The 13,454-nt window shown below is 38.6% G+C and overlaps 1 protein-coding gene across 4 annotated transcripts in view; it reads right to left on the minus strand.

Annotated features, from left to right (window-relative positions):
- Positions 1-13,454, minus strand: part of TRAPPC8 (trafficking protein particle complex subunit 8) — an 83,392-nt gene that overhangs the window by 1,948 nt on the left and 67,990 nt on the right. For all 4 annotated transcript variants that reach the window (XM_040264791.1, XM_040264789.1, XM_040264793.1 and 1 more), the window contains 3 exons: positions 10,948-11,049; positions 7,432-7,577; positions 402-491 (listed from right to left, as the gene is read on the minus strand). In XM_040264791.1, coding sequence (XP_040120725.1) covers positions 402-491; positions 7,432-7,577; positions 10,948-11,049 — 338 coding nt within the window. The remainder of the gene's footprint in view (positions 1-401; positions 492-7,431; positions 7,578-10,947; positions 11,050-13,454) is intronic.

The raw sequence follows: 13,454 nt of genomic DNA on the forward strand, positions 1-13,454 counted from the left end.
AAGCTTTTATAAAAATTGTCGCCTCTGGCCAGAATTGCTGCTTTTGGAAACCAGTTTTCATTTGCGACTACTGAAATGCTAAGACAAATCTCTGTAACTCTTCTCTAACACTTCTTTTTTTATTTGGCTGTGCCAAGTCTTAGCTGCAGCACACAGGATCTTCAATCTTAGCTGTGGCATGTGGGATCTAGTTCCCCAACCAGGGATCGAACCTGGGGTGCCTGCCTTCAGAGCAGAATCGGCAAGTCCCTTTGCTAACACTTCTTAATACCAAACAAAAAAGGGTATGCCTGAGTAAACTCTATCTATATTAGATAATTATTTGCATAATTTCAAAATATTAAACTACTTGCAACTCAATCTTTAACTACAAAATAAACCTGCCCTAAATAAATCTTTACCTTGTTGTTTTATGCCGAAGATCAACTATTACATCGACATCGGCCTTGGAACAATTGGAAAGTAAAAGGGTCACTGGTACTAAACAAAGGCTGTGGAAAAGAAAAACCAAAAAAGATTAGCGGGGTATTGAAAACAAAAACACTTTTTGAAAATAAAACTTACAGTTACCTAACAGCATAAGATCCTGAAAAACAATTATATTCAAGTGAGGAAAAAAACTGAGTTCTAAAATCACTCAAGCCAAATGAGTTGCATAAATAAGAAGTAAAACGTATTAATACAATGCTTGAATACTAAATATTAGAATATATACATTCACAAAACCATTTTTATTTCCTTTTATTAAAGCTAATCTTTAAAAATAACCAGAATGTTTCTAGGTTGTTATTTCTCAAAATGAAAAACAGAAGGAAACAACTGCAACTAAGAAAGACAGAGAAGAGAAGAGAGAAGAGAAGTTGCTCAGTCATGTCTGACTCTTTGCAACCCCATGGACCGTAGCCCACCAGGGATTTTCCAGGCATGAATACTGGAGTGGGGTGCCATTTCCTTCTCCAGGGGAACTTCCTGACCCAGGGATTGAACCCAAGTCTCCAGAATTGCAGGCAGGCGCTTTACCGTCTGAGCCACCAGGGAAGCCCACAAGAAAGACAAATGGAGGGGGAAAAAAATCATGAAAATACCAACAACCAATGCTGTTCTTTGTGTTTCTCAAAAATTACTTAACTTTGAGAACTTGGCCTAGATTTACATTTGCTATCCTATCAAATCTGCACAGAAGCCATCGTGTTTGGGAGACTATGAGAATTATTTTTGTATAACAAGCTATGAGAAAAGCCCTTTCAAGTAGACATATTTGCTCACTTAACCTAGTTTCTGGTCTCACTTAGCACAGGAGAAAGGACAGGGAGTGAGAGAAGAGGACCTAAGAACAGACTGGTGCAGAGTTCATATTAAGAACATAATAAATGAACATACTCTATGCACAAATGAAGCCTGCTTACACAGTATTATTTAAAATATTTTACCCTATTAACATAAAGAACAATAGTAAAGAGATAGTAAAAAAAATCTTTTGAGCTCACACAATATTAAAATTCTGCTCAGATAATATATTTTATGCTCTCAAAAATTTTATATCCCCTTACTAAGAAACGCTTCCTAAACCACACTGCAAATAACAGATTTCCCTAGACAAAAACTAGGATAATTTCAAAAACTCATCCTTAGATTATACTGGTGCTAGACCCTTACTTTCCCCACAAACTTCTCGCAGGAATGGAGGACAACCTAGAGTAATGAACAGGGGTCCAGTCTAGAGCCCCTCATTAAGTTAAATTCAAGTCATGTAGCTTGTAACCCAAAGCAAAACCTCAGGAACTCTAGTAGTGTTACCACTTGAGCCTCAAATCCTCCATGCTCTATCTAAATGCCTCCAGTCAAAGAAGAAATAAGAATATCTGGATGCTTCCTAACCCCAAAGTCATCTTCATTTCTCTTCTTCCTCCATCACTGTCTCAGTGAAGAGCACTCTCATCTCCCCAGCAAAGCTTGGGCATCATCCCAAATGGTTTTTTTTTTAAGTGGGAATGGGTGCTACTGCCTCATTAGCCCCCCATTCTCAACTTTCTACTCTTCGTCACAAATTCCTGTCAATTCTGTCTCCCATACAGCTCTGGAGGCGGGTGACTTCATTCAAAATTCACTTATGAGTTCAAGTCACTCCATCTCTTGGTTTACTAATCACCTCTGAATTAAGTGTTCTGATGTAAACCAATCTTCAACTGGGTGTTTCTCATACCTGATGTGTGATCATCCCACTACAATGTGCACCACAGTCACGGGAGGGCTTGGTAAAAGAGACTGCTGGGCTCCATCCCCAGAGTTCCTCATTCAGAAGGGCTGGGTGGGCCCAAAATCTGCGTTTCTAGTAAGTTCCCAACTGCTGCTGCTCTGGGACGACCTTTCAAAAATCACTGCTTCACACAACAGCCTTTCTAAAATGCTCATCTGATGAGCCAAAAACAGTGCCTAGAGACCAAACCGCTAACAAGCATTCCCCCACCACTAAAATCTGGTATTATAAAAGGCATGAGTTCTAGAGTCAGACTGCTAGGGTTCACACGTCAGCTCAACAATTCTGTTTCTCAGCTTCCTCAACTGTAACCTAGGAATAATAACTCTACCCATCTCTCGAGTTTCTTGTGGTGACTGTAAGATCAAATATGCTAAGCGCTGACAATAATGCCTAGCACAAGTTCAAAAGCTTCACAAACACTATGTAACACGACTTCTTACTGTGAGGAGCGATGTTGTTTCTCGTATTCTCATTCCTCTGCTGCCCCGCGTCCCACTGCCGTGACCAAGTCGCCTCCTGTTGCGCCCCTCGCCTCTTCCCATGGCTTTAAGAACACTCCTCCAGGTCCTCAGTCTCTTCTCTTTATGTCTCCACACCTCACTTTAACTGAAATCTGGCTGAGGACACAGTGGCCTCTACAGGCCTTGCCATAACAGATGCTGTTTATCTTCCAGCATCTTCTACATCTCAGGCCAGAATGTCTCATTAATGTAGTCAATTCTTCCTCCTAGTTGAGTTCTTCCTCCTCTCTCTCCTATAAAAACACCTCCAGTTTTGTCATTAACTACTCCAAGGTTTTTATTCTTTTTCTTTGCCCTCAAACTGACAAATTAAACCAGTGAACGTAATTCAGTGCAACAGAGATTCCTTGGGGCAGGGGAAGGGATAAGTATTTTGAAATATCTGAGGTAAAGATGAGGGAAGCATCTGCTTCACCCCACCCCACCCCTGATTCATGTACTATGTGGGTCAAGCAGAGGCCTGCCACCTAGACAGAAAGCACTGCACAGGCTTCTTCCACACCATCTTACCGGTTTCATTTATTAAAAGCTTCTGCATGAGTTTGCTTTCTTCTTTTCAATCCTGAATTTTGTCATCTTTTTGGCAAACTTCACTGTTTTAGTTCAGTTCAGTTCAGTTGCTCAGTCGTGTCCGACTCTTTTCGACCCCATGAATCGCAGCACGCCAGGCCTCCCTGTCCATCACCAACTCCCGGAGTTCACTCAAACTCATGTCCATCAAGTCGGTGATGCCATCCAGCCATCTCATCCTCTGTCATCCCATTTCCTCCTGCTCCCAATCCCTCCCAGCATCAGAGTCTTTTCCAATGAGTCAACTCTTCGCATGAGGTGGCCAAAGTTACTGGAGTTTCAGCTTTAGCATCATTCCTTCCAAAGAACACCCAGGGCTGATTGCCTTTAGAATGGACTGGTTGGATCTCCTTGCAGTCCAAAGGACTCTTAGGAGTCTTCTCCAACACCACAGTTCAAAACCATCAATTCTTCGGCTCTCAGCTTTCTTCACAGTCCAACCCTCACATCCATACATGACTACTGGAAAAACCATAGCCTTGACTAGACAGACCTTTGCTGGCAAAGTAATGTCTCTGCTTTTCAATATGCTATCTAGGTTGGTCATAACTTTTCTTCCAAGGAGTAAACGTCTTTTCATTTCATGGCTGCAGTCACCATCTGCAGTTAGGTAGACAATTTATTCAGCTCCTTCTCAAACCCTTGATCTATCACCTCCATAACCACCAGGACTATTCAAAACTCAGTCATCTATCTTTCATGACTTAACTGTGAATTTTTTTTTAGTCACCAAAAATAACTACCTCTGAAATACTCCTCAGCTTTTCCACTCACTGACCACAATCGCTAGCTCTCTCACTCAATTATGCTTCTGATCTTCAGTTTCACAGGAATGTCCAATCATTTGACCCTCTACTTCACCGATTCTCAACCCTGATTACTGCAGTAATGGTGATTATTGTTTAACAATTATTCACTCCCCTCACCTTCCAGCTGTGTGATGGGGGATCACCTTCTTGACTGTGAAGGAGAGGCTATTTGGCCAGTGGAGTAATAATGACTGACACAAGCAGAAGCTTTAAATGTGCAGTTTGAATTCTGTACTTCAGAGATATGCCATGAGAATAATAATAGCTAGCTGCTGCCCATTTGGACTGACCCCCAAAATACATGTGCCTAGACATGAATCCAACCAACCCACAGCTTGAAGGAGACTCGAAACTGTCGATGCTCTGCAGACCCATGAGCGTGGGAATAAACGCCCTGAAAGCTACTGAGTTCTGGAGTGGCACCTCACAAAGCGTGACTGTGGCAATCTGAGGAGTTATTTAAAATATACAGACTCCTGGGTCCTGCTCCCAGAGGTTCTGATTTAACTGGCCTGAACATCAGGATTTTAAAAATTCTCCAGGTGATTCTAATGTGCAGCCAAGTTGGAAGAAACTGCCATATCTTATCCTTCTCGACCCTTCCTTGTTTTCACTGACTTCCATGCAGTTTGAATTCTGTGGTGCTTTATTTTAGCTCACTGTTCTGCTTTAGTTTGATCACATCTGTCCTGTTTTACATACTTCCCTGCACTGCCAAGTTTCTATGATGCTTTTCAACTGTAACAAAATCACATGGAGAAGTCCTTCATGTTCCAGCCTCTAACACACAACCCAGGTTTTAACCACTAAGCAGCACCATGGAATCTAAGATGTTCAGGAAATACATGAAGCAGGACAGGGTTTGATAAACAGGGACAAAGTAGAACCGTGAGGTAAAATGAAATATCACGTGTCTATAGAAGCACGTGAACTCAAGACAGGTTCAGCAGGGATAAAACCTTTCTTCCCTCAGCTTTGGCTGCACATTTGATCACCTGGAGAACTTCTGGAGCTCTGGATGTCCTGCCCCCCCTCGGCCAATCAAACGAGAATCTCTGGGAGTAGGATCAAAGCATCTGTACCTTTTGTTTAATTTCCGCAAGTGGCCCCAGCAGGCCTCTGTCAGTCAGAGGCACACAGAATGAGTGCCGAGCAATCAAGACCTAGACAAAGACTTAAGACCAAAAGGATTTAAAAATGACTTGAGTGGCTGAAATTTTTAAAAGTCTGACAACAGAAAGTGTTGGTGAAGGTATCAATAGAAGGAACTCCCACATACTACTAGTGGGGATGTACTAATTAGTAAAACTAGTTTGAAAGAAAGTGGGCATAAAAAGAATAAACTCTGTATAATACCACTTATACAATAAAGTTCAAAAATCCCACAAAAATCAAAATACGGAGATGTAAACTTGGTTGGAAAATTATAAAGAAAGAGGAGCAAAGAGATGACTGCTAATACTGGGGATGGATGGCGAGTACACAGGGGGCTTCTCAGATTGCTAGCAATCTTAAATTTCTTCCCTAGAGATGATTTTTTGGGTATTAGTTTTGTGAAAAAGAATCACTGTGGCCACACATTTTCAGTTTTGAGAACTTTTTCTATGTTATACTTCCCTGGTGGCTCAGATGGTAAAGCGTCTGCCTAAAATTTGGGAGACCTGGTTTCAATCCCTGGATGGGGAAGATCCCCTGGAGAAGGAAATGGCAACCCACTCCAGCACTCTTGCCTGGAAAATCCCATGGATGGAGGAGCCTGGTGGGCTACAGTTCATGGGGTTGCAAAGAGTCAGACACAACTGAGCGACTTCACTATTTATGTGTTATATTTCACAATAAGAAGGTTTAAAAATGGTTAGCACCATTCAAGTTACTTTTTAGATACTTCTGATGCTCCTAAGTCTCTGTGAAGGTCTTCGTTTTGCCCAGCACTCTGTGTGTTCTCAGCCGGCTTCTCATTCCACTCAGTAGTTATCCTCAAATTTCACTTTTAAAAATTCTCTACCCTTTCTCTTCTTTATTTCCTAGAGTACTTTGAGTACTTAACCTTGCTCCTACAAACTCTCTAAAAGGGAGGCATGTGCAAACTTGTTAAAATTTCTCCCTACTTTTATCTTTCTGTCCAAAGCTAATCCTGCCACTTTTCAGTGTTACCTTGTCATCTACTAAGGGTTTTGTTGCCCTTCTTGCGTCCCATCATTTCCTTCAAGACCATAAACACAATCCATATATTCTAAGTAAGAAAACAGTAATACTGAAGGGTATTCCCTGATCCCTGTTCACAGCCAGGCTTCTTGAAAGGCTGGTGATCTACACCAGTATCCTTACTTCCTTCCCACCTCTATCTCTCCTCAAAACCTACTGTGTCATGCTTCTACCCTCCATACAGTTAAGAGTCTTCTCAAAATCAGGAACGACTTCTTTATCATCAGAACCAGTGAAATGACTTTTCTGCAGCACTTAAAAGTGGTAGCCACTTTCCTCTCCTTGAACTGCTCTCACTCCATCTCTGTGATCCCACTTTCTACTCACTGGTCTTGTCTTTCTAATTCTTTGACTGCTGCTTCTCAACCAGGCTTCTTGATGGACTCCGTTTTCCTTAGCTCATCTCTCCAATACCACTGTTCTATGGGTCACCATTCTCTTTTGTTCTATCCCACCTCTTCTCTACCCCCACCCACAGTGACTTTACCAAAACTTACACCTTCAATTCTGATTTACAGACTGCCACTAACAGACTTCACTCCATCTTGTTTTATATCTGCAAACCAGCGCCTTTTTGAAGTATTACCTGACTTAGGACCTTTTTAGAACCTCAAATTTATGTAATCAAGCTTTTCATCAAAATTATAAATACATCCCCCCAAAAGTTTAACACTTGGTAAACCTTAAGTCAGTGATGCTGTCTAAATTTACTGTTTGATGAATCTATATCATAGTCATGTCTTAGGTTTATTCTGTAGCTAAAACAAAACCAAAATGATACACTATTTTTTTCCTTCTTTTTGACTTAATGATAAATATGTTCATCAAAAGAAAACTTTTGACAACTAATTGGCTGAGGAAATATCCATCTGTTAATTACAGTAGCAACACATAATAACCACAGTAATGCGTAGATTACTGAATGGCAATTTCTGTAGACTCAATACTATTCTAGATTTCTTCTTCAGTATTTGTGTTAATGCTATTAATAAATGTGTGGGTGTGTGTGCATGCACATACAGGTGTGTATATTGCAGAAAAATTTTAACAAAAATACATCTCAAACCTTTTTTGATGAAAGGGATGATTAAATGATTCTGGATAGTGAAGACTCGTTTTAATAAGATTAGAAAGCTGCTCTGCTGATGGTCTTGAGGAAACTGTAGTGTTTTCTGGCCTGAAAAATTTTAATAGTTCCATTTCTGGTGGCTCCTGAAAAAAGAAAAAATACGACAATGAAAACACTGCCTCCTTAAAATAAGGTGTAACAGATACAGAAAAAAGAAGCTAAAACCAGTGGAAATAAAGTAAAGCATGTACAATACTTTTTCTGCTGTAAAAACGAACAAACTAACAGTAGGAATCATGTGCAATACAACCTAGGATAAAAACTAGGATCTGTAGTCATTTATTCATTCTCTATTATGTGCTAATGTTAACTTGATATCCAACAACCTCACGTAATAGTTCTATGATCCTGGGTAAGTTATTTAATACTTCAAGACTTAATTTCCTCATATGTAAAAATGGGTTCACAATAATAATAATTTCAAAAGTTGCTGTGTTTCTCATCTAATAAAACTGCTTAGTACTTAGGCTATGGACATTCAATTGTAAATCATCTGCTTCGAGAGTTTTAAAAATATTCTCCTTATTTATTTGTGGCTGCACTGGGTCTTCCTTGCTGTGGGTGGCGTTCTCTAATCGCAGTGAGCGGGGGCTGCTCTCTAGCTGCAGTGCACAGGCCTCTCACTGTGTGGGCTCTCTTGCTGCGGAGCACAGGCTCTAGGCGCACGGGATCCAGTTGTTGTGGCTCACCAGCCTAGCTGTCCCCAGGCCTGTGGTATCTTCCCAGTCTTCTGCACTGACAGGCAGACTTCCAACCACTGGACCACCATGGAAGTCTTCTTCCTCGACTAATTTTTTCTCCATTTTCCTTTACCATCAGAAAATTTTGATTTTTTAATTTCCTGGTAGCCTAGTTGGAATCTGATCTACACCCAGGACTGGTAAACCACAGCCCATGGGCCAAAGCCAGCTTGCTTCTGGCTTTTGTAAAGAGAGTTTTATGGAAACAGAGCCACATTCGTTTACATACTGGCTATGGCTGCTTTTGGACTCTAAACAACAGAGATGAGTAATTCTGACAAAAACCTTCTGGCCAGCAAAGTCAGAAATGTTTATTATCCAGCTTTCCTCAGAAAAAGTTTGCTGACCTTTGATTTATACAGCTGCAAAAGTAATATTCAAATTTGTTTTTGACTTATGAGTGAGAGGAAAGTGACTGTAGAGGTTTACTCTGGAGGAAGAAAAACTTGTGCCTGGAAGCCAGAAGGAGCTGAACTTCTGAAGTTCCCTTTCTTAATCTGGGTCCTGCTTATACTGGAGTGTTCTTCAATTTGTGAAAAGTCACTCTTCTGCATTTCTGTTAAACTTTAATAAAAAGTTAAAAAAATACCCTATTGTTTAACATAATATAATCATCTAAGATAAACAAGCTGTTATTTGAGACTTCTAAACTATATTGAATCTCTACATACCACCTATCAGGAGACAAACACATGAACAACAGCCATAAAAGGATACCAAAAACCTGAAGCTAATTTACTGAGGGAATACTGATAAAAGTGTCCCTCTCTCTCAGCTTAAAAGCAGCAACAATTTTCACAATGAGTGCTGGACAATTTGTATAATAGTTTTTTCCAATAAGGTTGACAGACAGTTATACTCCAAGACAGAGAGTTCTATCACAAGAGAGGCAAGATATAAAATACTCCTTGTTTTATAAGTAAGCTAAAGTTTATCAAGTTATGCAAGTAAATTGCACTAGGTCATCAATCTTAAAGTCTCTGAGCTCCATATATATTATTCTAAACTCAATATGATGAACATGCCACATCTCCCAACTCAGCTTATCATGTTAAATATTTCAAAGGTGAAATACAGAGAAATAAAAACAATATGCCTTAGACAGTATTTTTGTAAAATGAACTATAACGTGTAAATTTTATAGAGAACACTTTGTTTCATTTAATAAGTGAAAATCTTGCCTTGAGATGTTCCAAATTATCAAAATATGACAATTTATAAATAAAATTAGATTTTTAATTACTCAAATCAGTTTGAGAAAAACAACTTTCTTCAAGTACGAAACAGATTTGGGGTTAAATATATCTTCATTAAACCTAACAGAAAATTACCATTAGTCATCACTAAAGTAAAAATCAATTCAAATTATATTATTATCAATGGAATGTAAAGCTAGTATACCTAACTTTGATGAGAAATCACATTTACACAGTCCCACATCATCTCCACACAATTACTTCTTCTTATAAATAAAAAGAAAAAATAGTAATACTATGGAGAAACATGGCAGGTAATATCTTAATCAAATGATCCATCACCTATAATGGCACGAATTAATATGACGTGTCTTTTTATTTTTATTTTTTTAAGATTTTTTGACGTGGACCATTTTTAAAGTCTCTATTGAATTTGTTACAATATTGATTTTATTTTACGTTTTGGTTTTTCGGCCCTGAGGCATGTGGGATCTTAGCTCCCCAACCAGTGATCGAATCAACCCCTTGCATTGAAAGGCAAAGTCTTAACTGCTGGACCATCAATGGAGACCCTCATGTGCCTTCTGATGTAATACACTGACAGGGATATAACATCACTTAGGAAGTATTTCAGTCAAAAATGTGTAATTTTAATTTGATCATAAGAAATATTCAAAGTATTATTCTACATTAAAATAACTGGCCAAGGCTCTACAAAAATGTCTACATAACTGAAAAATAAAGGTTCAGAAAATATTCCAGATTAAGAGAGACTGAAGAGACAAGTAAACACAATGTGCGACCCAGGACTGAATTCTGAATGGGAAAAAGCAAACCAAGTCTTACAACTAAGACTGCTGATGACATCTGAATTTAGAGTGTATATGAGTACTGCATCAATATTAAATTTCCTGAATTAATAATGGTTTCTGTGATTATGGAGAAGACTGTCTTTGTCTTCAGGAATACTCGGTCAAGTATTTGGGGGCAGATAGGCAGATGTCTGCAACTCACTTTGAATCACAGGACTAATATGCTTAAATTTTACTTATATATATGATGAGAACTTTTGATAAGATTAAACAGTATTTTAGGAGAAATAAGAAAACAAACAGTACTATCAGCTGCTGTGCAACTCCAGAGGCCCTTTACACTATATGACCAGCGCTGTTGAGTTCTCCAATGGTGTGGCCTGCTGAACAATAAGCAAGGTAAGATAGAAGATATGGTTCCTTCCTCTCATACAAGTCAATTCTTTTTATAACTATGAGTTCTAGGCTCAATAAAGAGTATATCTTAGGAAACTCCAGGATCACAAATGCATCTTAATGCTATTAGGGGCTAGTGAACTTCAAAATCAATTTATGTTCATTTTTAATTTTAATCAGCTTTCTGCCACCAACCCCCAACTCAAATCTCAGTATAAAAGCTTGCAGAAATCAGACACCTTCAAAAACACAAAACAACCAAACAAAAACCCCTACAAGTTCTCAGGAGGCCCCAAAGCATGTCATTACCTGTTTCTGAGGATATGAAAAAGCTTCTTTTCCTATAGTGCGAAGAACAACATGGTGCTGACCTTCCAAAATAAGCTGCTTACTGTCTTCCACTACGTAAGCCTAAGAAGAACAAAACACAAAATTGTTACCCCTGCTTGGCAGTAACCTCAAAAGTAACCAAGGCAAAATCTGCTGGAAAGTTGAGATATTATAGCTAATATCTATCAAATACCAATACTCATGACTGTGTCAGCATTTCTAACTTTTATTCATTCCTTCAATCAATAGAGTATCTGTCAAAATCTGCTCTGCCTCAATATAAAACAGTTGGCCTGGATACTGGAGAAACAAATCTTGAAACCTTTCCCAATTTTCTCTAGAGTGCTTAAGAAGCTAGCCCAAAAAGAACAGTGCTATACCATAACACAAGCTTTTTTCTTTACTGGACTGACAATATATGGGCAAAAGGGTTTTTCTTATACTTGTGCTTCTAAGATGCACCAGAGTTATCACATAGTAGAGCGAAATCAGTGAGTATTATTGTAAATTCTATAAGTGGAAATGCCAGGTCCTTGGAGATCTTAAATTTAAGTATGTAAGCTTAAAAAAAAAAAAAAAAAAAAGGCTTTTTTCTTCTTGTATAAGAAGAAAATTGTATAATGGCCTGATTTAATCTATATTAAAACTTATTCCAACATGTAATTCTTCTTCTTTAACTTCTTCTATCCTGGAGAAAATAAAATCTCTAAACGGCTCTAATACACTTAACATCACAATACGCAAATACAGATAAATTCTTTTTTTTTTTTTGACAAGTCCAATGTTTTTTAACTACTAGACTCAACAGATTCAAAATTACTTAGTCAAATGCTATAAACATTCCAAAAATGTTTATTTTCAATTTCTATACTTATCACGTGTGGCAATTTGCCATCCATTGATCACACTTGGAGAAGTGCTGCACTAAGGCCCATGCAGGCCCAAGGCCTGCTTAGCATCCACCCATGCACAACTGAGAAATGCAGGAGGAGTTAAATAAATACTTGATGAAATGACCTTTAATCAAGAGGATTACAACGGATAAAGTCCTGACACAGGACATACATCTCTTTCAGCAGTCTTATGGGATCAAAAAAAAAAAATCATGATAAACCTACAATGCAATCTCTCCTGCACAAAGTCTTCGTTTTTCAAAACAAACCTTTATTTTTGGTTAAGAATAATTAGAAGCTGTATTACACCCCTTTGGGCTTTCCCTGGTGGCTCAGATGGTAAAGAATTTGCCTGCCATGCAGGAGACCCGGGTTCAGTCCCTGGGTTGGGAAGATCGCCTAGAGAAGGGCATGGCAACCCACTCCAGTATTCTTGCCTGGAAAATCCCATGGGCAGAGGAGCCTGGGGGGCTACATTCCATGGGGTTGCATAGTTGGACACGACTGAGTGAGTAACACTTTCACACTTTCAATTATATCCCCTTACAACTAATTTTTTTAAAACAAAAATGTTGTCCAAGGTCTTAAGTTTTCTTCTGAATCATATTTTATTAGAGTGCTATGTTCCCTAAGCATCCACTCTACAACTTAAATGAATTGTCAAGTTTTCTTTCAGTCAAGGGGATACTTTGTACATTATCCAGAGCCTTCACTGAGGAAAATCTACTAGTCACGTTCTCAAATGAGCTGAATCATAAACTTATCACAGACTAGCCACTACCAGACAATATCCCATCCTTTAATCTATTCAAACTTCAAACTTCCATTTCCTAACTAAGGAGCATCACAGTCTTGGGTAGTTTTCTTCTTCTTAATGTGATCAGCAATAGTAGTAGTTGATTTTCAATCAGGGTGATTTTTAAAATGATAACTCACCCCTCCAACCAAGGTTACTGTAGGCTCAACAATAAGTACAAAGTACAGCATTCATTACTCAAGATCCTGTCTTGGATATATTATAATTGTTACATGGCAGGCATTTGTGGAGTGACAGCTACAAATGCATAAGGTCTATTATACATTTAATGGATGGCTGGTTTACATAAAGGGGCAATGCTACTGAGGCTAAAAATAGAATTTTCTTGACTCAAAGCTTCAAGGACATTTGATTTCAAGATAACAATGTGTAATTTATCCTTTTAGCATTAAGCATCTTCACCTTCTATAATCAACAAAAGTCAATTTGCTTAAGTACTTTTATTGGAACTCATGTAAAGCCAGCTTGGTTTCAGTTAAGTTTATTTAAAAATGTACAGCTTAGTAAAAAGAACACGCTAGAACATTTGAATCAATTTAAAATGCATGTTCTGATCATCTACCATGAACATGTCCCAATGTCAGGCCTCTGTACTAGACAATACAAAATAAAACCTCTTCACATACTGCAGGTGACTATCCCCCTAGGCAAGATCCTGTATTTCAGTGTAGCATCATTTCTAAAGACACGTACTTAAGATACAAAAGTGTATACTGTGAAAAATAAATCTCTGTATTATAGTTCAAGTTAACTTTGCGTGCATGCTAAGACACTTC

This window comes from Oryx dammah, unplaced genomic scaffold (genome assembly GCF_014754425.2).
Source record: "Oryx dammah isolate SB20612 unplaced genomic scaffold, SCBI_Odam_1.1 HiC_scaffold_22, whole genome shotgun sequence".
In the NCBI taxonomy this organism is placed as follows: Eukaryota; Metazoa; Chordata; class Mammalia; order Artiodactyla; family Bovidae; genus Oryx; species Oryx dammah.